The sequence below is a fragment of the Rissa tridactyla genome, chromosome 22, assembly GCF_028500815.1.
Source record: "Rissa tridactyla isolate bRisTri1 chromosome 22, bRisTri1.patW.cur.20221130, whole genome shotgun sequence".
Taxonomy (NCBI): Eukaryota; Metazoa; Chordata; class Aves; order Charadriiformes; family Laridae; genus Rissa; species Rissa tridactyla.
The window spans coordinates 2,025,614-2,052,474 of NC_071487.1; the positions used below are offsets into that span (position 1 = coordinate 2,025,614).

At 47.3% G+C, this 26,861-nt stretch overlaps 1 protein-coding gene across 11 annotated transcripts in view; it reads left to right on the forward strand.

Moving 5' to 3' along the window:
• Positions 1-282: 282 nt before the first annotated feature.
• The window catches only part of GATAD2A (GATA zinc finger domain containing 2A), a 67,883-nt gene continuing 41,304 nt past the window's right edge, over positions 283-26,861 (forward strand). Inside the window, exon 1 of one of the 11 annotated variants that reach the window (XM_054182250.1) lies at positions 283-382. Coding sequence is in view for 5 of the 11 variants with exons in the window: in XM_054182246.1 (XP_054038221.1) it covers positions 14,161-14,342 (182 nt within the window). In the remaining 6 variants the exon portion in view is untranslated. Of the gene's footprint in view, positions 383-14,001; positions 14,343-15,201; positions 15,393-26,172; positions 26,188-26,861 lie in introns of those variants that run through there. The other 10 variants (XM_054182252.1, XM_054182246.1, XM_054182243.1 and 7 more) reach the window with 10 other exon arrangements.

Consider the following 26,861-nt stretch of genomic DNA (forward strand, 5'->3'; position numbering starts at 1 on the left):
AGCAGGGGGCGGGGCGAGGCGCGCGCGGCGGCGCAAGTTTGTCCAAATCTGCCTAGCAACGGGGGTGGGCGGGGCCGGCGTCCCGAGGAGGTGACGGTTGGTGGCGCGCGCGGCGCCACCCCGGGAGTCCCGCGCCGCCGGCAGCGCGCGGGGCGGCACGGGGAGGGGGGGGGGGAGCGGGGGGGGGGGGGGGTGGGGGGAGAGGGAGGGAGCCCGGCGCGAGGCGGGTCTCCCTGCGCGCGCAGCCCCCTCCTCCCTCCCTCCCTCCCTCCCTCCTCCTGTCAGTGGCCACCTGAGGGAGCCGCCTCCCCTCCCCCCACGGCCCCAGTCCGGCCCGGGCCCCGCTGAGGAGGAGGAGGCGGCTCTGAGGGGGCTGAGGAGAGTGAGTGACATCCCCGCCCCCCGCAGCCCCTGGGGACCGGGGGGGTGAGGGGGGACACACACACACACACACGGGGGGACACCCCGAGGGGGGCGAGGGGCTGAGGGGAAGGGGCGAGTGAGGAGGCGAGGAAGGAGGTTGGGGGGGGGAACGGGGGTCGCTGCGCCGCGGGGGGTGGGGGTGTCGCGGACCGGCGTGTGGTGGCTGTGAGGGACGGCTGTGTCCCCCCCCCCCCCCCCACACACACACACACACTCGGGGACACGGGTGTGGGCGCCCCGGGGGCGGCGGGGCCCGGGCACGGCGGGGGAGGGGAAGGCCCGGAGGGACGCTGGGGAATTGGGCCTGAGGAAGAGCGGGGTTGGGAGGGGCGCTCGCAGAGCTGGGGGGGGTGTGTGTGTGTGTGAGGGGAAAAAGGGGGGGGGGAATTTAAAAAAAAATTTTAAAAAAAGGGCTGGGGAAGTACCCGGGGAGGGTGGGCAAGGCTGAGGGGGTGCCAGGGAGGAGCGAAGAGTGCATCCTGGGAGTTGCCCGATAGGCACAGCTACCAGAGCATGTCAGCAAAGCCAGATTATTAGTCCCAGAGACTTGGGAAGGCGGGGGAGGGGAAGTGGGGGAGGGGAGGGAACTACCGATGCTAAAGATGGGGCATCCGGGAAAAAAAAACTTGGGGCCACCGGGCCGGGCTGGGTGTAGCCGGCTCCGGAGCAGGCCCGGGGAGAGGCCGGCGGCCGGAGAGGGAAGGTGCTGCCAGGGGGAGAGGGAGGGGAAGGAGGGCGGCTTTTTGGGTGAGGAAGGTACCAAGGAGTCCTGAGAGAAGCCCCGGTGGCGTTTGCTGCGGGGGCAGAACCGGACGCCCACTGCGAGAGAAAAGTGTCACTCCGGCCATGGACAAAGTTCTGTCCCGGGGCAGCAAAAAAAAAAAAAAAACCGGAGGGTCCGCGGTGGGTGAGGCGTCCCTGGGAAGAAAGGGTGAACGCAGGCGGGGTGAGGCCACTGACGGAGGGGACCTGCTCAGCAGGAACAAAAAAACTGGTTGCTTGCTGGAGAGTGCCAGATGGGTTGAATTCACGACAGGACTTAAGATGGAGGTGTTTTGTGGGGCTGATGCCAAAGAGGAGTCCGTATACCCCTCTGTCGAGATGCCCGGAGGTTGCGTGCGCAAAGATTGAGCACCGGGCTCGTTTTCGCGAATTTGAAAACGCCACTATTGCGTTCGCCTCGACCACTTTCTTTTTCTGGCAGCGTTTTATCTCTGTACTACTTTTGGGGGGTGGGGGGGATTTAGTTTGTACGCAAGATGAGCTCTATTCCAAATAAAGTTATATCCTGTCTGTGGTCTGCCACCTTCTCCTCACCCCCAGCTATCTGCCATGTTTCACAGGACATATCTAGAGGGCTTCTTAAAAAATCTAATTCATTATTAATTTTCTATTTGTCTTCCACTTTTTTCCCTGTCTTTGTGATAAGTGTGGTGAAAAGCTAGAGAGAGTATAAGGGAGTATATGTACAAGCCATGTACGCTGTGGCAGTTGCTGTATGTAAGAGAATATTGTCAGTTCAAGTATTTAGAAGTAACTAACTTTACAAATTTTGCCTCTTCGCAGCATTTTAGCAGCAAATTCCAAACAAAAAAGTGTAAGGGAAGAAAAAGCCTTTATTTTGGCTTTAACTTGAGAGGGACCCTTAAATGTAACTCCTAAACAACTTAGAAATTGGTGGCACAAATATTTATTTGAACTAGCTGAATACAAAGCACTATTAAATGCAAAGAAAATTGTGGGAGATACTTCGGTACTTTTCATGACTGCACCAACCACAAAGTTTTAAGAAAGAAAACATCTTTTTAGTGGGCAGTCTTCTTTTAAGCTGTAGATTGACTTTTTCTTCCAATCTCAATTTCAGTGGTACAGATCACTTCTTTTCTTTCAGACTTTCTCAAGAGTTTAATGACACGTCTTACGTGAACCTGAGTATGCATACTGTTCAAACAGTGCCTAATCTTCCAGAGAGTAAAACAGATGATGTTATCACACAAATATAGTTGAAATTACGTCTGTGTACCAGTGGTCCCCAAATCCTGCTGTCCAACGGGCTACTATCTGAAGCAAGCAAAATGCCGCAGGCTATTTCATGTCTCCCAGTTGGCTTCTTTTTAAACATCTTAATTTCCTGTGTCCATGAGTAATTTCACAGGGTCTTGCAGGAAGAAACTCGTCTATAAGCAACGAGTTGGGGACTACAAATAACAAAATTTTGTTTAAAAAAGTAACACAAACACACTAACTTTGCTTTTGAAAGCTACTTGAAGAACGTGAATTAGCTTTCATCCAAAGTTAATTATCCAGTTTCCATCATCACAGACTTGAGTGCTTCAAGGATACTACATAAGAAGCAGGACCACTGAATGTTAACCTCACTGCAGCGAAAAATAAAAAGGCCATTGCTAGATTTAGGTATAACTGTCTCTTATCTCAATAAGAGTTCAGCTCTTTGTGCTAAAGGGAGACTTTCCACCCCAATATCTTCAGCTTGAATTTATGGAGTCCGTTGAGTCTCTGGAGAAACTGGCTTGCATGTTGTCACAGCTTCCCAAAGGCAGGTAGGGAATTAAAAAAGTAATAGTGGTGACTTATTCAATGGGTCACAGCCACATTTTTAGCAGCACTCCCAAGGGAAGAGCAGAGACAGCCCTAAAATGTTTCCTAGTAATAGTGTAATGCTGTGGAATGAGGATTTGGAGCTTTTCTACTGCTAGGGCCAGAATGAACTGGAACAGTGAATTACAAGTTACAGTTTTCAAAACTTTTGGACCACTTGCATCCCTTGACATAGACATCTCCACTTGAGGAACGGAGCAGTACCTATGGGCCACTGCCACAGTCTGAAATATCTCCATGATATTCTTAGAAAAAAAACTCTTCAGGAAGATGTGTGAAGAATATTTACCTATTCTGGCTTGCTGGTCATGTCCTCCGTTCCTTGCAGATGTTGGGGTTCGATCTCACCTACATTTCTGGGCTGACTCAGTGTATCTAGTTTCACAATTTTGGTGTGCAACCAAAAATATCAATTGCAGCCAAAGAACAATGAGAGAAGACACACTATAAGAATAGCCCTTTGCTGACTAATTCCCTTTTCTTCGGAGCAAGGCGGAGTGCATGTTTTTGGAATCCTTACTGGTGCTGTTACCAGCCCAGGTCTGAAAACTGACAGCGTTTGAGCTGCCATACCGTGTACGTACAGGCAGGCTGGCTGCTGAAGGGCCCCTGAGAGCATCTCCAGAGGCCAGCGGTCTTACCTGTTTGCTTGGTTACCTATAGAGATGCCCTAAGTTACTTTTAGAATGGATAATAAATATTTTTACCCAAGTCAAATAAATCGCATCAGCCAAATCCATTGACCTATCTTAATCACAGGAGAAAATACTATGTGTCTTCAGCAGAGTTAGAGGAGAAAGCTTAAAAGCATGGAGAGGAGGACAAGAATTACTACTGTGTGACTGAACCCTCCCTGCCTTTTCACTCAAGTCGTTACTTTTAATCAAATAGGTTTCTAGATTTTGCAAAATAAGCAAATCAATGCTAGTTGTGAAGAATATTCTGTGGAAAACACCGTTTCCCTAGAACTGGGTACATGGACGTGCTGTTGCCATGAGTGAGTTATTGTGTCTTTATCATAGTTTCATTTTACAACAGGTTCCTTATGTCAGCTACGACATCCATTCACCCTGTAGCTTCCGTGGCTTAGGACAGATCCTTTCCTTGCTGCAAGTGAATAATCAGGGTGTTAGTGACAAGCTGAAATATTGGAACGATACCTGCAGTCTTTGCTTTTTGGTTGCCTGGCATGGGAAACCAGTGGCCTTATACTCTCAGAGCAACCGGAGGTATTTTCAGGATTTTTCCATCTTTTTATTGTTCTTGCAGCCCCTAGCAGCTTTCTCTTTGCCAGAAAACTCCATCTTCTAATCCACTGCCTTTACTAATAGTCTCTTATAAGTTCTTTAAGCTTATGCAACTGAACCCACTTCCCCAGATGGTAAGACGTGGAAGGTCCAAGGAGGCTGGAGAAAACGAGCGGAGGATGGTCATCATTTGGTGACAACATCTGGGCTTTGGGTCCCAAGGACCCCGACCAAACAGCTTCACAGTCGGGGAACCTTTTCTTGGTTTAGCTGCTTGTTACCAGCACGTAACAGACTTGGCATCATGACTGCCAGTATAAAATCAAGTAGGTTTTTTTTTTCTAGCTATAAGATTTCACTGTTTTTTCAATGTACATGCAATATGATTACTGATAAATTACGAAGCATTATATTTTCAATGTATAGATCAGTATCTCCAAAGAGCATCTGAGCCCAAATACAGTTGCCTTGGCTCCTATGTGCGGACCAGTTACGCTATCCTTCAACAATTGATTTATATAACTGAAATAGCTAGGGAAGTGAGAAATTTCCTTCCTCTTAGGATACAATGCCAAGGATGTCAAATCTCCAGAGAGCCTGATGATAAGAATTGGGCTGTCCTTTTTTTTTTGTGGTTATTCAACAAGTATCTGATTTGAGCAGTGAAACCGTGGGACATGGTTCTGTGGCACTCTCTGCTCCCACTTGGTCGCCTGTGCCTCGGCACACAGCAGACCCAGAGCAAGTGCTGATGGAGGACCAGCCTCCTCTTAGAAGGAAAACAGCTTTTGGTGACATAGATACGATTTTTTTTCCCTGAGAGCCATCTCTGGGCAGGGCATTGGGAGCAGTAGGTAACCAGTAGCAGTATCTGATGGCTGCGAGGGATCTCCCCCACTGCCTTTTCTCAGTAGAAGTATTTGGATTCATTATCCAGGACAGATTTGTTTGGAAAACAGCTTACCAAAGTCTGCCTCTTGGTACAAGTAAGTGTTCCTCTCTTCTTCCTCAACTGATTCTTGTTCCTATTGAACAGCCTGTATTTTATAACATAAAGACCAGGGGAAATTCCACATGCAATTTGTGAAGTACTATGAAAATAGAAGAGTATTTTGGAGGAAGAAAACCCCTAATCTTGGTCTTCCAATAAGAGCCCTATGTTAATTCTGTGAGGGTGGTCTCAGCAGAGGGCTCTGAGATTTATAGCTCAGGAGTTCTGTAAACTCTAAGCAAGAAGTGGTAGTTGCCTTATGAATACCTTTCCCTTGAAATCTGCCTGAAAAAAATAAGACCAGTAATGACTGATCCCATCAATCCTAAATTTAGAAATGAATCTAATTTATAAGCCTCGCTTTTCAGCAGGAAAGCAGGTTATGGAACTGACCTAGTATAGTGCTGTTGGGGGAAGAGAGGCGACTTCATAGAACTGAAGTTACAATGAGCAGGGGTTAGGGGAAAAGACTGGCTTTTTTAATGTGCTGATAATAAACATCTTATTACCAGAAGGAACGATGTTAATAAATGTTTATAGTAAACATGGTATAAGGCTCTCATAATCCTCGTGAAAATACAGAGGTTTTCAGTACGCAGCGTTCTCCAATAACAATCTGTCTAGTCGACTTTGTTTAGATCAGTAAAACCTGGCTGTGCTTTCTCAGACCTTTGGCTTTACATGCCCGTGATTGCTGGTAACATCGCTTTACGGTAAGGCTCTGTTGGCATCTTACAAATACACAGTCAAGTCCTTGAGAATTAGACGTAACAAAGGACTCTTGAGTATTCATCTTTTAAAAATAACAACATGAGTTACAGCAAACTAAGGTCACGTTGAACTGTCAAACTTCTATACACTTCTGAAAGTTTAAAAGAAAGTTGTTTGAGAGGTACAGATCACTTGCTTGCTTGGGCTTGACATGACAAAAAATTTAATAAATTTAATTACAATCAAGGAGATGATTTTGTAGAGAAATGGCACAGTTGTCTTTGGATGCAATGCAAGTTTCAATGCAGTGCTGACCCCTGGGTGGATGCCTTGAGAAACCAGGAACAACTGGGCACTCCCTTTCCCACCTGTAAGGAATATGCTTGATTTTATTGAAGGGACAGTACTTTGCATGTGTTTTGCTCCAAGTTCCTACTTTTTGCTCTTTATCTAGCTTTTATTGCAGTCACTTTTAAACCAGGATTGTACTAAGTTCATTTCATCTCTGTTGCAAGATTTCTCCGTTTGATTTCAGTTCTCTGCCTGGCTTCCTCCAAGACTACCTTGATTTTGGTCCTGGAGATTATCAGTGTGCTAAGGTTAATCACACTCTGAAATTTAACCTCGATGCTTTTGTCTGTAGCCAAGCAGTAACCCCACACTTTGGGGTAAGAAGGGCTTTACTTTCAGTTAAAAAAAGAAAAAAAAAAAAAAAAAAAGCAGTTAAGGCTGAAGATAATTCAGTTAAAAGATGATTTTATACACAACCAGCCTCAGTGTTGGTACACAGTATGGGTTTTAGCAACAGGGAGAGCATGAATCATGTGCCTGTCTGCATATTTAAAGAAATCTAAAGTAAGAGTAACCCGACAATGTTTTGGAGGATCCTGTATCTATTTTCATCAAAACTATATCACTGGAAACAGAGGGTCTTGCATAGACAGAATTTATAATTAATACAAAATACGTTCCATCAACTCTTTATTTCTCAGTTACTCCATCCTTAAGGATCTTTAGCCAGAACTCGTCTGTTAAACCACAGAGAACTGTCGATGTCATGGCATCCATACAGACAGATCCCTGATTGTGCAGGCATTAATCTCCGTTAGGAATCTCGTCTGATGCTGGATTGACAGAATAAACTACTGGGAATTGCTCAAATACATCTGTGGAATTTAGGTGGAGTTCTTCAGGCTGCAACTACAAACCCGTTTACCTTGTGAAAGACATTCCCTACACGCTCTGAAACCCTTAGTTTGCAGGGTCTGAACTGTAAAAACAAATCCTTCCTGAATCGGGCTTTTCTGTGTCCAGTTTGCCAGCTGGTAAACACTGACTGGGGGGTTTGTGCAAATCTGATTAATAACCATGTATTATTAACAATGACAACCTGGAGTCAGTAACAACCACCTCCTGCAATTTCCAAGACACTTTGGCGGATAAACACAAATCCTGTTTGAAAATACTTCTTGGGCCGTTTCAGTTTCAAGTTTGATAACCTGAAAATTCACAGCTTAGCTGAGCAGCACGATCAAGCTTTCAAAATCAAAAAATTTGGTACAGGCTCCTGAAAACAGGAACATCTCACCTGTGTCAGAGGGAGAGGGCAAAGGTTTAATCATGGCATCTACAACTTTCAGATCTGCTGCTTAATCTTCTGGAGAAAGGAACCATTTCAGCCCAAAGTACACCAGTCAGCCTAACCGGTCCCCTCAAGGATAAAAGCTGGTTTTCTAGAAAATGGGGTAACACAAATAGAACTTTTGGTCCGTTCTGTTCCACATTTGGTAAAAACTATCAGTTATTGAGGTCATGTTTATATTTCCCCCCATTACCTCTAATTTGGAGGGCAGTAATGACCAAAACGCTGGAGGAAATATCGTACACGTTTTAATTGTGAGTACATCCTAAGAACAGTGGTGCAGCAACTCTGTTTTCTCCTGCCTTCATGGCTTAGGGTTTCCGAGTATATGGACATGAATACTTGTGTGAATTAGGAATTTAAATATTTTTTAACTAGGAGTCGGCAGAAAAAAATATGCACAACTGGAAGTGTTCATTATTGCACCCGGGAAGCCATTAGTTCTTAAAATTACACAGTTTAATAGCAGAAGGGTCCTGTAGCACTGGGAGTGCCCGCACCCTGAAGAGCTTACCAGTTAGGGGAGGCAACGTGCAGTGCATTTGTGTAAGATGAGAGGAAAGTAGAAGATAATAAAATCATCTGATTGCGTATACGGACCACGGCACAACCCTGTTTTCATTTAAAAAGGACAGTGTTAAGTGATGAGCAGTCCAGCTGATGCAGAACAAGCCACTGCGGGTTGGCAGACCCCTTGTGAGCAGATTCCCCTGGTGCCGAGCAGAGCAGCCCGCAGTCTGTTCTGGGAAGGGATTCCACGCTGGAGAGGAGACTCGCGGACTGAGCCTTATCTCTTGCACAAAATGGTAAAAACAGCGAGGTTCATGAGGGCTCCTGGTTGTCTTTTGGTGTATCGCGCTTCCAGGCTGCAGAGGAGTCGGTTAAAAACAGCCTGCCGGGTCCAGAGGAAAAAGATTCTGGGGAATATTCAGTGATTGATACAATCAGCAGGAAGGGAGCCCAAGATCTCTTTGTGGGTGTGCACCCACTGATTTGAGTTCCTGCTTCTCCTAGCACTGTTTGTGGCATTAAAACTTACAGAAAGTCAAATTAGACAGGAGCTCTGTGGAGTTCTTCGCAACCGGTTAATTCGGTTAATTCTTCTTTTAATCGGGGTCAAGTACTGATGAGCCACGTGACAATGATCAGTAAACAAGCAAGAGGTGCTTGATTACAGCCATTCCCTCAAGTAATGGCTCTGTGGGTCTGACTCACTGTTTGCCAGCAAAACATTTGTGTCCGAAGCTGCAGATCACAAGACAGAGTGATCTGAGACAGTCGGTGGTGGTGGACCAGTTTTCAGGAGGTTGAGATGTTCTTCGGCAGATCTTTAAATAACAGCAATGCTGGGTGAACTTTGTTCTCTCCCACTTCCGAGCAAAATCGATAGTCCATGAAGCGCTTGTTGAATTGGAGCAAAGCTCCCAATATATCCTCTTCCAACCATAAAAGTGCTTATTAGAGACAGGCTCGGATAGTATCACCCTTCTTGGGACAGCAGTATTTGCATACGTCCGCTGCTTTCCCCATTTCCTCAATAATGTACTGATCTTTAATTTCTTTCAGTTCCAGAAGGATTAATTTTCATTTCTATTTAGGGTCATTCACCTCACTGCTTAGATCGTGGAATTTTGACTCTTTCCAATCTCGCGTCCTGCTTTGCTGCAGAAGACATTTCACATTTAAGCGTTATTCCCAGTGGGTGGGAGACGGGCAAACAGGCCCTGCAGTACGGATTATAGTGACCCTGAAGCGTCTCAGATTCTTGTCAAAAAGCACCAGTTTACCAGCTCATCCTATTCCTGAACTACTTACCCGAAATTCTGTCTGCAGCAGCTGGTGGGAGCTGCAACTTGCACTTGCGTGAAAATAGTTTTACTGGAAAATAAGTGAAGGACCATCTCTTGGTCTCAAACCTATGGAATTCCTTTCATTCTTAGCATAAGCCATCTTAAAATTGTATTCTTAAGATTTTGAGCACTGTTGCAGCATGCTTGCAGTTTTATCCTTTTTTTTCCCCCTTTAACTATTTAAGGATGTAGTCTGTTAATTTCAAACTTCCAGCCAGCAATGTAAAAGATATAAAAAAACCCCATCCTTTACAAGGTGGTGGGGTTTGCTTTTTTAAAAAACATAAAGGGTTGCAGTCTGTCTTGTGACAGTGTCAGACTCCGGGTCAGCACACGCCCAGCAGTCGCCCCTGGTTTATCTTCTGAATGCTAGAAATTAGGTGAACATAACAGATCCAGGCGCCGAGCTGAAACAGCTTCAGAAGTATCTGTGCTCCCGACTTCTTGATCCTCCAGCCCATCAAACCACTTAAGAGTTATGTTCTCTACCTTTAGTAAAACACATATCGGCTATTGAGCTTACGAACTTGTTTAGCCTGTTTAGTATGCCAATATTAGCATGTTCCCATGCGTCTTACATCTGCCCGTGGTTGCAGGAAGATGACCAAGTCTAACAGATCTGGCTTGAGCTCCACTTGTTCTTCTCTGACCTACATTCTGATGTGCACTGAGAAAGGGCTTAATCTCCTCTTTCGTTCTCCTTTAGGGACACTTGGGAATTTTGCCTGAATGTCCGGGTTCTTGTCTCACATCCCAATACCAAATTCTGCTATTGTCGCAACAAAATTAATGTCCTAGTGTATGCTATATTGGGTGGTATTTTTATGAAGAGTGCATATAGTGAGTATTAAAATATACAGGAGGGATGAAGTATTTGATCTGTATTATCTATGGACTTTGCATTCGGAATGAGGGAAATACCTTTGGAAGAACAACTTAATAGTTGGACTTTGTGGCTCTGGCAAAATTTTGCTTCTGTGATGAGTTGTTGAGCTTTAAAGTAGAATGTAAGGTATGCAACATCAGTTTTGGTTGTCAGAATGAATATTTATGCCGTTTTCTGGGTTTATGCCACATTCTTAAATGAAAATGATGCGCAAGTTAAGTATTCAAGGCAATTTGCTGGTTGGATCTCAGGAATACATCTTTATAAAAGTTGAAAAGGCTGATACAAAGGGAGTGGGTGAGTGCTGTGGTGGGGCTGGAAGGGCTGACACGGGGACGGCTTCCTCCGGGGCCACCCACACGCGGCCGGTCCAGGCACCGGGAGTGTCACCAGCTGATGGACTCCTCCAAACAGTGTCACCTCGGTGACACACCCGGGATGTGCCAGCTTCAGTTGAGACAGCCGGCTGAATACCAGCTTTCCTTCTCCCATCTGACTGCCCTCTGCTCTGTGCTTAATTGAGTAGCTTTAATCAAGGCCCAGGTGAGAAGCGGTGAGGTAATACTGGTCTGGTATTGCTTTACTGGGCATCATCTGACTTGTAGTGAGGGAAAGATTTGCAAAAGTTTAGCGGTTTTCTTACATAAAGGGCTTCCTTAATTCTGAACGATTGGATTTTAATTTAAACCTAGTATTTAATTCAAATTAAAATCCAATAACATTAATAATTTAATGTTGCCTATTTTAATACAAGTGTAGTATGGTGATGCGTCGTGCCTGAGTATTTCATTAGAAGGTGTCGGGTTCCAAAAAGGAGTATATTCAGATTAGAAGTGCACTGACACTTGGCTGTGAAGATTTTAGGTGCTATTTTAAATAGGAAAGGGGACTGCTTTAATCTCTTTTATTGGCAAATGCTCTCTACTGTCAAAGATGTTTATATATTAAAATAGGGATAAGACACCATTTATTAATTACTATCTCAGATGTCTGCTTTGCCTTGTTTGGACCTAAGTAGTGTCAGCTTTATTTTATTCTGAGCACAAGATTTCTGAACTACAGAATTCCTCCCCAAATCCCAACTCTTTCAAAGCCTGACAGATACAGGTAGATTCATTCCATTAGCTTTTTCCATAATTTGTCGCAGTTTCATAGAACTTTCCTCCTGAAAGCAGCTTAGGACCAGTTTCACTTCAGTTTACATAAACGTGTTGCGAACAAGTGACCTTATGGCACGTACGTATTTCTAGGAATACACAGGGCTGTGGGCTCGGTGTTTCTCCTGCTTGATAGAGCCACCGATTCGCCACACTCGATTGTCATTGCAGTAACATCAGCTTGTGTCCCCATTAAGCGGGGACAGCGCTGATACACCTTCCAGGTAACGGAATTATTAACGGTCCCACTTGATGCTGTGCCTGTAGCGTCCCCCAGCAGCATCTCGTTGCTAAAATTTGAAGTTAGCCTCCAAAGAGAAGCCAGTCTTTATTCAAAAATAAAAATAAAAAATCAGTAGCTGGTCTTAAACCACCTTTACTCTGAATTATTTACTAAATAATCACTCACTGTGATGTTTTAAGTAAGCAGGTGAAAGAAAAAACATAAAAAAGCATTCCCTTCGGTCTGCAGCAGTGTCCCTGTGCATCGTAGGCAGGTTGGATTTCTAGGCTTACGCTACCTGACCTGTAACAGCTAAAACTTGAGTTTTCCCTGGGAATCTCCTAGTGAGAAGGGACGGGGCGGGGGGAGGTTTGCCCCTGGGTCTCCCCGTTGGGGACGGTGGGATGGCAGGGAGCAGTCGGTCGGTCGTGTAGAGACCCACTGCCGCTCTCCCCCTGCATTTCTTAGAGAGGGTACCTGCAGCCTTTTGACAGGGGTTGTCCAGCATTTTTAATGTAAAAAAAGGAATAATCGGCAAGACTCTGGACTGGCAGGGAAAGTAATGCTGCAGCCGAGCGAGCTGTCACTGTCAGAAATCCTTTGGGCTTGAATATGGGGTGTAATTAGGGGATGTAACTCACAAAGGGGCAGAAGAGGGTCCCCATCTTTTCACAGGACCTATAAACTAACTTTCAGCCTCAGAATTAAGTCATCAAAATCTGGGGAAAAAAAATCCCCATCGCTAATTATTCTGCTTCTAAATCTCTTTCGCAAAGTATCACGCTGGAAATGTGTTGGCAGGGAGCATTCGCATACCAGGTCTGGCAGAATATTGCTTTTGGTGTAACTTTTTTCCCAAACTCCTTGTGCCATCCCTCCCGTTCTTAACTTCATGCTTCAGCTAGGTTTTATAAAATGTGTCAGAAAAAGGATTGCAGAGCCAGAGGCTACATCCTTTTGGGGAGGAAGGAGAACCCTAAAGTACGGTGTATAGCCCTGCTGGAAATCACTAACCTGAGCCTGGCTGGGCTCAGTGAGGGACGTGTGGTGACTGGTGACTTTGGAGCCAACAGACCACATCCAAAAAATAACCCGCCTCCACAGATGTGGAAAACTGGAGATCTTAAGACTGGTTGGCATTAGTCTGCTACAGAAAATCTAGAAGAATTTGGATCTTTTGGTGACTTGCAAAGGTTATTCATACCCCGCCTTAGGCAGATGTGCAGGGGGATCACAGCCTGGTGGGAACACTTAGACCAAAGTAGGAAGCAAAGAGCAGCATTCCATGAGCTGCCTCTGCTGAAGGGCAGGAGGGGAACGGTAGGTAGTTGGAAAACCACACCAGAGATCTGCAAGCGTTACACTAAAGGGATCAGTAATAAAAAAAAATGGTTCAGAATTACTTCTGCCATTAGTTTGGTCTAAAATAATTCACTTGCTGGATGTAAGCTCTGGCAAACGTGGCTTCAGAAAGCCCTTCTGGAGTTTTCTGTAGGAGGATGGGCAGGAGCAGAGCGGGAGCGTGCCACAAATGCTGCTTTTCTGCCCCGTCCCGTGGCCGTGCCCGGTGCTGGGGCTGTGCCCTCGCCTTCGGGAGCCGCGCTGAGTTGGGTTTCCGAGTATTCACAGGTATTTTTGGGCTGCTCTCTGCTGACGCGCCGTGAGCTCTCGGCAGCGTGAGCCACCCCGGGGCTCTCAGGTGGGAGAAAATAGCGATTTCTGGTGTTGGCTGCTTAGAGCCTTTCTCTGCCCAGTCTGTGGAGCTCAGAGCGTTTCTGTCAGACTTCGTTGCCTTCGAGGCAGGTTTCAGAGACGAGCCGGGTCCGCGCCTCCCCGCTCGGTAGCGCTGCCCGGCACAGGCCGCCTGCGCCGGGCTGCTCCGTCAGCCGCGGTCCCGCCCGGTGTCCCGGGCAGCGGGGCGCTGCTCCCCGCTTCCTTCAGCGGCGCCCGCAGGCGCTCAGGAAGGAAAAAAGCGGCTCCCAGCACAACCCCCTGGTTGTGCTGTCAGGGGAGGTCCCGCCGCCGGGCCGGCCCGCAGCCCTCCCGCCGCCATCACGGCAGTGCCCGGCCCGGGGCACCGAGGCCGCCGCCGTTCCCTCCACGTGGCCCCGGGCGCCGCAGCGGGGCCCGCGCCCCCCGCGGCGGCGCCCCTCGCCCGCGCCGCAGCCAATCGCCGCCCGCCTGCCATGTGCCGCGACCCCCTCCGGCCAATGGCGCCCCGGGTCACAGACCTGCTCCACCATTGCCCGGAAGCGGCGCCGGGCCCCTGCGCGGCGCGGTGCGGTCGCCTCCTCCTCCGCCTCCTCTGTCCCCGCCGCTGTCGCCGTCCCCGCCGCGGCGCAGGACGGGCCGCCCTGTGTGTTTCGGGGGGCTCGTCGCGCGCATGCTCCGCCGAGTGACGCCGCGACTCCATGTGTGAGAAGCGCATTATTTGGCAAGGGGGAGCCGCGGCGGAGAGGATTAGCCCGGGGATCCCTGGCGGCGCGGAAAAAGGGGGCGGCGAGGCGCGGGGGAGAGAGAGGAGACCGGCAGCCGGGGAGAGCGAGCGGCGGCGCCCGGATGCGCGGGGACCGGCGGGGAGGTGCTGCGGCGTGTGAGTTCCCAGATTAAAAGTTCTGTTTGGGTTTATTGTCTTGGGGGGAGGAAGGGAGGGAGAGGCGGCGGTGGGGTTATTTGTGAAAGGCAGTGGTCGGGGATGCGTGTGCGCTCCCGGGGAAGTTCCGGGAGAGCCCGTCCGTGCGGGGACCGCCGGCAGCCTTCGCTAACCCGGGAAAAGTGCAAAGTCCTGCTCTGCGGCCACCGGGCGGGCTGAGTGATGAAAGCCTGCCAGGGAGGGAGCTGGTGCCCCTGCCTGCGGCGGGTGGGAGCGGGGCTCCCGGGAGGTATCCTCGCCGGTAAACGAAAAGTTTGGCGGCGCGACTCCCGAGCCCCGGGGCCGGGCGCCCCGGGTCGCCGCCGGCTTTTGTTCGGCGCCGGGACGGCAGCCTGTGAGGCGTTTGTTTCGGAAAGTTGTTGCGGGTTTTCCGCCGTGTCTGCTTCCTCTTCCTCCTCCTCCTCCTCCTCCGTCGCCGCCCGGGCCGGCTCGGGGGTTTGGAATCGCCCCGACCCCCGCTGCCCCCCGCGCAGGGCGGGGGCGGCGGGACCGGCCCGGCCCCGCGGGGCCCGCGGCAGGGGGCGAGCGGCCGCCCCGGGCAGCCCCCGCCCCGGGCAGCCCCCGCCGTGGCACGGCCCGGCTGGCGGCCAGGCTGCGGCCCGTGTCACAATAAGAGTCCCCGCCCGCCCTTCCCGCCGCTCAAGGTGCAGCAGGGCTGCGCCCCCCGCCCGCCCCGCCACCCGCTGACCGGGCAGCCGGGGGTGGGTGGGGGGGTCGGTCTGTACCGGGGGCTGCGGAGCGTGGTGGCGGTGTGTGGGGCGGGGAGATGTCTCGCTGGGCGCACTGCCCCGGCCCCTCCGTTGCTGCACGTTGCCGGCGCCCGCGGGAGGGGCCGGGCGGGATTCGGTCCCGGCGCTGCCGGTCGCACGCCCGTCGGGCTCCCGAGTGTCCGGGAATCGCTGCTCCCGACTGTGGAGGAGCTGGGGCCCCGTGACTGAAAACCATCCGGCATCGCTTACTGCTTTTGAACAGCAAAAGCTGGGGAAGCCTGTAAGTCGGGATGTGCATACTTACTTCTCTAGAGCATCTGCTTACTTTTTTTTTCTATTTTACATTCTCTATGTGTCCTAGGTTTTACTTTCACTTGTCTTTTTTTCTGGCTGCCCCATACTCTGCCATTTTTGTACTTTGTGCAGTGAACTCCTTCCCCAGGACAGAGGCTCCCGAGCTGATGGATACAGCAGGGACTGTCACAGAGCACCCATTTGCAGGCACAGCCCTAATCCTCGTTTCCAGCTTCTTCTGCAGGTGTTTGACTTTCATGTTCCCCCCTTGCTTGCCTGCCTGTGAATGCAGCTGGAAGCAGAGGTAGCAGAGCTGCTCGCAGAGACGGTTACACAGGAAGTGAAACGAAGAGGGGCCTTTGGGAATAGGAGACATGCCAGTAGGCTGGAAGCTGCCATACATCAGCAGGAGAAGAGAACGAAACCCTGCTTTCTTCCAGACAAACTATTGACCAGCGTCTCGAGTGGAAGGAGACGTGGGGAGGAAGAAGTAGGAGATGCGCTAGTAGCGGAGGGGACGAGGTGGTAGGGGACCAGAGGCAGGAGACGGCAGAGGAAAGTAAGAAATTAAGGGATGTGTAGCACATGGAAAGCTTTTTGTGTAAGCGAACTGTGTGGTGGCCTCCTGGGCGTTGTGTTGCTGTGTGCTGGGTCTGGCTCTGGCGGCAAATGGTCAGTGCCACCAAATCTTGGGATGGTACCTGCCGGGATGTGGCGGTGATGCCGAACTGATGCCTGCTGGCGTTGGGGCTGTGGGGCTCCCCCGGCATTATAAGCGAGGACTGTGCTGTATGTGTGTGTGGGAGAGCCAGCCTTTGGGGGGATGTTACCCCCGAGTACCGCCTCACAGCCATCTGAGATCGTGACACCTACGGAACGGTGTATTCCTGTACATCACGCTCCATTACTCGCTGCTGGCATAGCCTTCAGTGCGTCTGGATTGTCAAGCTCTGGACGAGTAAAGGGGTGTGATGCCCTGGAGGCAGTGAGGCTCTGCGGTTAAGTATCTTAGATAGGATCACAAAATAGGCTGGTTTCAGGGCTGGGAACTGTGTAGTTTCTTTTTTCTCCCCCTACCAACTGCCTGGTTTTGAAAATGGGGAGGGCTCTGCAGCTTGGCACCTGACGTTGAGGCTGTAAAAGCTCACCCCTTTCTGTGTTGTCTGTGGGTAAGCAACACGCTGGTGTTCCTCTAGCTTTTACTTGAAAAAAGAGCAAATATATTACCAGTTAGCGTGCTCTGGGGGAGCTTTGTGTGAGTGAAAAGTACTAAGTTCTGTGCTTGAAGTAAAAACCACCCTGCTGAGTTTGAGTGGAAGAGACTGAGTTGTGTCTCTGTAGTCACTCACTATCCGGCAGGGGAGCGGGATGGAGAGAGCTGAAAATATTTCTCTTTCCTCAGAGGTGGAATTGCCGAGGAGTAGCTAATACCATCCCTAAGAGCGTTACATAGTCATGAGGTTACATCAATGGGTGATGATGCAACACTGTTGGCATATGATGCAGTGTCAGTATGCTAATGCTGTAACTTAATATAGCTGCGTTACGACTTTTTTGTAGTAATTACAGGCCAGTAGTCATATGTGAACCTGTTTAAAATCGTTGGTTCAAATTCGGACGGTGCTGGCAGATTGTGTGAGGCTTATGCAAGGCGAGATGAAGGATTTGGATCACTCCTTCGGCCAGACAGCAGCACCTGTATGTAGGTATGTTTGGCTCTTTCAGGGACCTCTCTGCACGGCCTCAGGTTTGAATGGGAATTATCCCTTTGCTGATAAAGGAACTGTAACTGGAAGGAACTCTGGGCTTACAGTCTTATAGTCTTACACTTCTATTTCTGGGTGTGCTCTTCCTTAGCCCTATCCATGCGTACGGGCTGTAAGCATTCTTACTTTCTTATTGCATCACTCCTGCTACGCTGCTTTAGGGGGGGCAAGAAGGAGGAACGATGCTTGGGATAAAGGAAGTCAACTTCTGACATCTTTTGGATAGTGCTGGAAGTATTCTAAAAATTAAATCTGAAATTCGTTCGGATGGGATGAGGCCACACGTGAGATCGTCGAACGTTTTCAGTGGTACCTCTTGAAATGGTGTCCATGTTGTGAAGCCCCTGGCCGGTCACCAACCAACCGAAAATAGCGGAATCTGGTACAAGAACTTCGGAAGGAGAGAACTGGCGGTGTGCTGTGGTGGTCAGCAGAGTTCAGGTTTTCTGCTTTGATGGAGCACTCGCTTTATGAGTGACTTCTGAGTGGAAAATGCTGTTTTGCTGAATAAATTTAGAATGTTTTCATTGAGCGTGTTTTGAACCACAAACTTCCAGATGCAGTATCTAGACATTACTCGCTGATAGTAGGTATAAAGTGTGCTTATGCATTTAAAAATTCAAATCTTGGGGCATCAGAACTTTTTTTTTTTTTGATACTTGCTGTGCACATGTGAACTGTGAGCTCTTCCCCAGGCTTTAGTACTTCGTTTTCGTACTGCCATACTCTGAGGGGAGTAGTCGTGTGCGTACTGCGGTGGTGTTTCACAAAGTGCTCTGTTTCCCTCTTGCGTGTCTCATGAGGTAGGAAACCGAGTTCCTGTGTGTGATCCGTACCTGTGCAGGTACGGGCTGTTATCCTGCGTATAGGTACTGCTCGGATAGGTCACGATTAAAAAGTTGAGAAGAAAACAGGCAGTGTGTGCGTTCCCCTTTTGAATTAAAATACGCATGCTGAGCTCCTCCTACAAAATAAAAGGAAAAATGAACTGTGGCGTGGGGATTTTTTTATTCCTTCTCTTAGAATGTCCATCGTTACAGCCCTGTTCCAGGCACTTCTCGACTTCCAATGTATGTCTTTTTCAATCATAATCTAAGTAACATAGAACTGTATGGTGGGGTGTTTTTTTCCCTCCAAATGTTCCTGGAGACTGTGGTATCTGAAAATATGGCAGGCTTATTTTTAGACTTGGGGAAGTAACGTTTGCTTTTGTGTAATGCTATTCATGTTTGAGGTATCACAGCACGCGGTCTGTAGACCAGTATGTGAAGTGCCATGTAGTTAACATACTCTGTTGATTGGGGGAAAAAACGGTACATGAGCACTCTTTCCTCTTCTCCTGGCATTAGGCAAAATAAGTGTTAAGAGAAGAACATGCCATTGATGGACTAGAAAACTCCAGCACATCCCTTCAGTTATAGTCTTTGAAAGTCTGTTCTCGATGGTTTCATCGGGCTGTCCCCGCTCTCCCTGTGCTACCCGTGCTGTTGCTTTTAGATTTGTGCCCTTAAAACTTACAGGCTAGAGTTTGGCACTTTATATATAGACATTTTGCTTATTTATGCATTCATGTTATGATTGATCAGTGTAAAGGCTTGCTTGGGATCCTTTTTTTTAGGCTTTTTTACCCTTCTTCCCCTTGCCCTTGGCTCTGCGTTTCGGAACTGGACATGTAGTGAATATGCAGACCCTACCTCGGTTAGTGGTTCCTGCTTTATTTCTTATGTATCACCTGGAATTTCTGAGGTTATTAATTTCTTTGTGATATTTTCTATCTGCTTAGCACCGCTCAGTCCGAACACCCTGCGTACAGCAGCGCACCTCATTGTCGGGTGAATCATGTGTCCATTTTCAGGTGGGGAAAAGGAGAGTGAATTGCCTGAAGCAAACCTTATAGGACAGGGACAGAACAAAGGTTAAGGTTTATTAATAAACAGTTTCCTATGTTGGCTTTTTGCTGTTCAGCATTTCTCCTTTTCCTTCCTCCTTCCCCGACTGCCAAAGGTACCGGCGCTTCTACCTTTCATTGCCTTTAATTGTGTTCTTTGCTATTTGACTTCTCGGTGTGTCAGGTCTCAGGACTCTCCAGTGGGGCAGCAGTAAACAGCTGGCCTTTACCTGCGAGCATTTGTGTGTGTGTCTGTGACCTGTTCGGCATCACCTTGGGAGACTGCGGACACCACGGGGCAGGGAGGAATTCATCCGTACGGCTTCCCTACCTCTTAATTACAGAGCGCTTCTTCGTTGTGCTGCGGCTTCTTAACCTGTTGTCCGCTATGCTCCCCTCCTAGTGCGAGGGGGGCTGGAAAGAGCATCGTGACTCTTGCTTCATGAGCACAACTCACTCTTTGAGCGAAGAGGGCATTTGGAGGGGGGGAAAAAAATAACCTGATGAGGCCTTTTGGTCTGTATGGGACAAAATCAAGGTTTAGCAAGAAAATTTTGCTCGTTTTTGATGTGATGACTCTTAAGGAAAAAAATAATGTTTGAACGTGTTGCAGTTTCACCATACTGAAATAAGGCAGAAGGTGGAAAAGCTTCGCTGGGTGCAGCTGTAGCAATGCCCTTTTCTCTCCTCCTTGTCTTTACTGTCAGTAGGGTTTGACAGAGTTCAGCGGGTCGGGGTCTGGCCGGAGCTGCTGGATCTGAGCGCAGCTCAGAGGTGCGGTAGGCAGATGCCGGGAGTTTGTCCCTGTTATTCCATCTTGAGACTCCCGCTGCTCCGGACCAGCTGATGTCCTGTGTGCTGTGGTGACTTGTTCGCACCTCTGTCTTTGCTTCCCTGTCCTCCCTGGAGGAGAATTTTTATATTGCCTTGGGTAAGTCACTTCATCCTCTCTGTGCCTCGGCTGTCCCATCTGCAAAATGGATATAAACGTGTGTTACAAAGGAATCGTGCAAAATGTGGCTTATAACAACAGTTGGTTTTATTTTAATCTTCATCATCTTTAGCTTTTGTCTCTGAAATTATTTAACCCCGTACCATCTTGTTTTTCAAATGAGAATCGCTGGTAGGACTTCAGATGCCAAGAGGGGAAAAAAAAGAGTCGTTAGGTTTACCTCACAATCTGCAATGCTGGTTTGTTCTATTTGGAAATGCAAACATTAGAAAGATCTAGGAGAGTAAAATTTAACAGCCAGCCACAGATGCTGAAGGCCAGACAAATACGGGGAAGGAGTGTCACGTGTCTAACGAGGGGTTTGGCAAACCCTAGACGGAGGGAAGCGGGGAGTTCGTCCCTGACTCTCATCTTCGTTAATTCAGGACTCATGTCCTTGTAGGTGATGTGTGCAAGTCAGGTGAGTTCTGGAGCTCTACAGACCTTCTTTCTGTGCATCTCTTATAATCGGTGGGTCTGTCCCAGTCCAGGGTCGAGTCTGTGCACCTTTAACCACGACATGACGAAGCTTATGATCAGGCATGTTTATTTTGTCTTTTATTTTTAAGAAGGCTCAATTTTGGCAGGCTGTTTCTCTTCCCACCGCTGTCCTTCCTGGAGAGCCCTTGGGCATTGACTGAACTCCTTGGGTCCTCCCTCCGACTTCTGGTTTGTGCACAAAACAAACGGATCTGCTGACCCAGACCTGACGGGGTCCTTTCCCATTTAGAAATCTCCCGTGGCTCGATCAGGTGCCGCTCGCATTAAGCAGAGTGTATCGAATGGTCAGTATCATGAAAATGATTGAAGTCTTAAAGCCCTCCAGGAGTTCAAGTCTCGTTCAGGTTCAAAGAGCTATTTAACACGCACATCTCTGAGTTTGTCTCAATCTGTTCTTATGAAATTCTGGTATTTACCCCTTTTTTTTTCTTTTTTTTTTTTTTTTTTTACTCTGAGTTAGGCATTTCAGCCTCTATTCGTTCTCCTCCTTCGTTTCCTTTCCCTCTCTCTCCCCTCCCTCCCTCCTCTTTCTCTCCCAAAAGAACAACAAACAAAAACCAATCACTATTTTGCAAGAGTAAAGGAGTTTCCATGTGACTGTTTTCGAGTGACCCTCCAGGTGAGGCGGTTTGGCTGCGACTCACCTCTTTGGGGGACGATGGCAAGTTGGGTATTCCAGATGCTCTGGCGTTAAGTTAAAGCTCTGCCGGAAGGGCTTTATTCCTGCCATGTTTGGAAGAAGAGCTGGTCTCCCAATTCCTTTGACAATTACGAGGTGACTAATAAGTTAAAAGGAGTTTCCCTGCTAATTTGCAGTGCCCTGTAGTGAACTCTGCTGCGGCATGAAAGGGATCAGTGTGTGAGCGCTTCATCTTCTGGTTTAGTGTCTTATGCGTCACCTTCTTGACTTGGGCTTATTCCTGTATAAACATGAACCAAACTAAATTAAAAGTCGTACCCGAATCTGGCTGGACCCGGTAGCCCAAGCAGAGTCGGGAGGTGATCCACCGCGCTTCCAGTCATCCATCGCAATATCTGCTTTTTGTTGCCCTCGCTCTGGTGGTGTGAATGGGAGCTGGAGGGATGGGAACAAAAAAAAAAAAAAAAGCCTATAAAAGAGCACTCCCACAAGGCAGGAGATAAGCTCTGACATGAAGTGAATGCCATTCCTCCCCCTCTCCCCCCATTTTCGGTATCTTCAGCTGAATATAAATGGATATTTAAAAAATCATGTACCTGAAGAAGTTTCTAAAACACCTAGTAGCAAGTGGTGCTGTGTGATATTTTCTTATTATTGCACCCCGTCAAGTGAAAAGAGCTCATCGCTGTGAAGTAATGTGGGTAGTTCCAGCCGAGAGTACGGAAACGGAGATTCTGCCTCACCTGCCGGGAAGAGTTCTGGTAACTCCTTTTGTCATAATTACTACTTCTTTAACAGTAAATGTTTTTACTCAAAAGTTCTGACAAAAGCGGGTGACAACAACTTCGAAGAATGTTAGATGGCACCTCAGAAGGGTGGTTATTTTTTTTTTTCAGTTGTATTTGATGGGAGACCAGATGAACACGGTGATAGGTATGTAGGTGCAGGTGAGCTGATCTCAGGGCGGTCTGTTGGTTTTTGTGTTTGGGTCTTTTTTTTTTTTCCCCCTTCTCTGTTAAATATCCCAAATAAGTAGGAGTTTATGATGGGGTCTCTGCATTAAAGTGACAAATTGCTGGGGTTGAAGGAATAAAGGCTTATTTTGTAGCTTTTCAATGGAAAAAATATGAAGCCTTGATTGAGTTTTCAGTTAGTCTTGAAATTGATTTTGACGTGACCTGTCTCATTCACTTTGGGGTGCAAATATGCGATCTTACTACCTGTAAGACTATAGGATTTGGCATTCAAGAAAGATTTTATTTTATTTGTAAATTCAGTAGAACGCTTTCAGTTGAGTGGTGCTGGTTAACTTGTTTCCTAACTCCATCTAGATGGGGAGACTCTTGTCAGTGTTGGCCGCTGCAGCTGCGTCTCCATCCAGTCGCCCCAGAAAGTTGCCCTACGGCTGAGACAGGCAGTAGCAACAGGTTTTCTTAAAACAAGTTTTGTAAACGCCCAGAGCGTGGCTGGACCGAACAGAGCCCAGCAGCGGCGTGGGATGCTCTTGAAACAGGGCAAGCCTCATAGCAGCAGCAAAGTCACTTTTGTGACTGTTCCGTAGGGGAAGTGTTGGTGGAGGTGGTCAGTAGTGGCTTTTCTCTTAGTTCGGTTTGTGCTACAAATACCGAAGACTTTCCAGATACTGAAATAAGTCAGAAAATCACATCGTTGGGTTTCACGCTGTTGCTGATTTACCTATTGCTGTACGTAGGAGCGACGTCCTTGCCGTAGCCCAGTGTGTTCATTTGCTGAACCAGCCATGTGATCAGCAGCTTTGAAATGCTTGCAAGAATTAGAGGAAGTAAACTGAAGGCATTCATATTTAATAGGATCTCAGAAAATCCTGTCTCCAACAGAATTAGGTACCGCAGTTGTACGTGTGTCCCTAGCATTGCGGTGTGTACAAGCATGCTGAACAACCTATTGAGATTCATGCACAACATAAATCTAAAATTTTCTGGTTTTCATTGTAAAATAGGGAAATTACATGTGTGCCAGTTGCAGGCACAGCGCTAGTGTTCTGCTCTGTAGGATGCTGTTGAGTACGGACTTCCAGTTTTGCTTTCTGCTGGCTTGCTTGTTTGCTTTTAAGGTTTATGAGGTGCAGTCTTTGAAAGCAAGTGCCTGGTTGTTTCGGTAAAGCTGCTTTTTTTTTTTTTTTTTTTTTTTTTTTTGGGTATCTATGGAGGGCATCCAGTAGAGCCTCGCTCCATCTGAGGGTTGTGCTCCTGAGGAGCTGAGGATGCTCCATGGGCAGCATCCTTCCTTTCTGGGCCACACTAGGGAGAAGCGTGCCTTTAATGCCTTGACTAACTCTAAGCATGACAGAGTTTGATGTCTTAGGCCTTTTTTTAAATTCAAATTCACTTTTATAGTTGGCGGAAAGGGAAAATGATATTTGTAACAGCTTTTCTTTACCTGTTTCTGAAAACAGGTGATACTGAGAGGGAAAAATCCCAGTGAGGAGATGACATTCTGCATAAAACTTGAAAAGTAATCCTTGTGTAACTTTAAGAAGCTCAGCTCGAGACTAATACGGTTTGGCTGTGCTTAATAATTCTTATTTTCATTAAAGCTATGCTCCAAGATAGTAGGTAGCCCTTACGGTTAAGGCTAGCATTAAATTAATGTCTTGCAATTTGTGAAAGCTTGCTAATGTGTAGGGACTGTTACTGCTCTGTGGGCTATGATGGCAGGATCGAACAGGGGGATCAGGATCACCAAGAGAAACTTTATCAATAGGTCTTAATATATTTTGTAAATACTGTTTGTGTGAAAGTTTATGAATAGTCAAAAAAGAAGCAAAATTGATCAGTAACGTAGAATACGAGGTGGAAAGCATAGTAGTTTTGGGGGTGGTCTGGTATATGGCATGTGTGTAAGGTAAAGGGAAAATCTCTAAAATTCTTAAATCCTGAAGAAGATAAACTTCTACCTGACATCTTTAAATAAATATTGCGAGCTTTGTGGTTGTGGTCGCGCAATTCTCTGCACTGCAGGAATGCTGGGATCTGGGAGGCAGAGTACACTCCAAACGTTCTTTATTCCATTAGTTTCTGTTGAAGGTTTTTGATTACTCTGCTTTTTCTCCTTCCTTTAGCAAAGAGAGGGATAAATTAATTCCTTTTGCTGGACCAAAACCTGCTTTTAAACCTGAAGATGACGGTTTAACAAGCAGCCAGGACTTTTAAGTGGCTTGGGGAACAAAAGCATGTGAGTCCTGTCGGTTAAGACCTGATGGGTAACTTATTTCTATGGGGTGCCTGAGAATTATGATGATGAAGGCTACAGAAGTAATTAAATAAAGACTCATTTTAATATTGCGCACGTTATTGATCCCTTAGGACATTTAGATACGCAAACTTGATAAGATGATCTCCTTTGCAAAAATGTTGTTCGGTGTAATTGTGACACGTCTGGTTGTTTTGTACCGAAAATGCCCCCCTGTTTTTATGGAAGTCAGGTTTTATTTTACATAAAGCCACTGAAGTGACCCAGAGTCTAAATTTCGCCTTGCTCATCTTTGGTATCGGTTTGCTTTCTGCTTGTTCTGGGTTGAGGGACACTTACAGTTTTGTCACCAGCCGTTAGTTTTCCTCAAGATTAAAAATCCCCCTCGATACCATGGGTAATAATGACAACTTTTATTTCCTTTTCCCTTCTAACTGCAGGACCAGGGGCTAAGCATCATCCCCGCAGCCTTCCCTGGTTTTAGTACTGATGTGTGCACGCGTGGCTTGCGACGTTCAGCGCGCAGAGCTCCCTTTTGATCTCAGGTGGGGGATGCGGGGTGCATCCAGATCAAGTTTTGTGTGCCGAGGCTTCTGAATTAATTAATGATGGTGGCTGTGCTCGGCTTCCCCTGTAAATAGGTGTGGCCGCTGGGTCCCTGCCAAGCTGCCATTTCGTTCCCTTATTTGGATTTCTGAACGGTGTCATTCCCTACACACACCCTCGGTTAGGTTTTTAAATAATATAGTTGCGGAAACTAAAATTGCTGCTACAAAATTATTAGCTTATGGGTTATTAACGCACTCCTACAACTGAGATGAAGAACGTCTCATTAGTGGAGGATGGCATCTTGAGCTCCCCCAAAAAAATATTTTTAAAAAAAGGTTACTGCTGTGTTTGCAGTAGCTGATGCTGAAGCCAGGTAGGCAGAAACCAAATTATTCAGGGGGAATAAAGTTGTTATATTTTGGTTGGTGCCAGGTTGCCCAGTGAGCACAAACTGCCCGCAGAGCACAGCAAAGCTTCATTGCAGCAGTGAGCATCAGCGGAGCGGATGAGAGCAAGCCCCCAAATACGGCATTCCAGAGCAAACACAAGGCATACAAAAAGCACATCTTACTCGATGATGAAAGTAGAACAGATTTTTCCACCAGACCTAGAAATAAAAATTTGCCACCCTCTTTTTTTTTTTTTTTTTTTTTTTTTTTTTTTTTTTTAAGATTGAAATTTGACACTCATTTCAGTCTCCATCTCTCCCGATGAGAGATCCAGAGCTTTCCAGTCTTCTTCCTTGGGGTTGTTGGGCACTCGGGGAAAGAGGTGATATGTTCATGCACACATCCCTCTTCCCCTGTTTAATATTCTGCCAAACAGTTCTGCAAACGCATTTCATAATGCTGCCTCTTTGCATAGAAAAGAGACACCCCCTTCCTCTGTCAAAAATGTATTCCGCATCTGAAAACAGAAGATAGTAATTCCAGTTCTTGAAAAACATGTTTATACAACAGTCCGCGGAGACCGGCACCATTAGGCGATTAGATTGCACTTTGATTAAAACCAGTTCGTTGCAACTGCTCGGTGTGGATGGAGGATGGAGGATCGCTGGCCCGGCGCCCTCATGGTGAAGGAAACGTCGAGTGTGTCTGTCTGTCTGTCCTGCAGCGCCAGAGTCACAGAGTCAGCGCCGTTGATCTGGACGATGAGTATTTCGGTGGTAGGAGCCCCTCGTGCTCACCCCGTGAATCCAGTAGATCTTGGCCCTGGGTGAGGATCAACATAATTGGCCGTAAATGCAGAGTGACTGGAAAGCTAGTCCAAACTGTGCTATGTGTAAAACAAAGAACCCCCAAACCAAAACCCTTGAACCTATTTTTAGCTCTCCTTGGTGTTCTCTCCTTTTGCTTAGCAGTAGATGTTACAGTTCCTCTTCTTGAAACGGGCGCTGCTTTGTTCGTGTCGGCTGCTGTCTCTGACACGCAGGGTGTTTTCTGTTGTTCCTGCAAGTCAGCCACTTGCAAAGATTTTGATTTAATGAGTCAGGTCTACCCATATAGTAATTACGAAGATTAACTTGGGAAGATGTGAAACAGATGTATAAAACTGTTTGGACCTGGCTCCAATGCAACCTCTTAATCAGTGGTTTCACCCTTTCTCTGACTTAACTCCTGTTTCACAGTTTAAACTACTAATTGTAAAATTAATGACAAAAATAGTATTTTTGCCTCCGTTTCACCCATGGACTTCCCTAATTCCTTACCATACCTCTTTGTTCCTTTGAGTGAGAACATGGCATTGCTGAAACGCTTCTGTACGAGGGAGTACAGCTCTCAAAACCAAAGCAAAACAAAACCGGGCTACCCAAAGAGTTGCTCTAAAGTAAACTTTATCTAGAACTGTCAGCTTTTATAGCTCACATTGTTCTTACTTTTATGAAACTG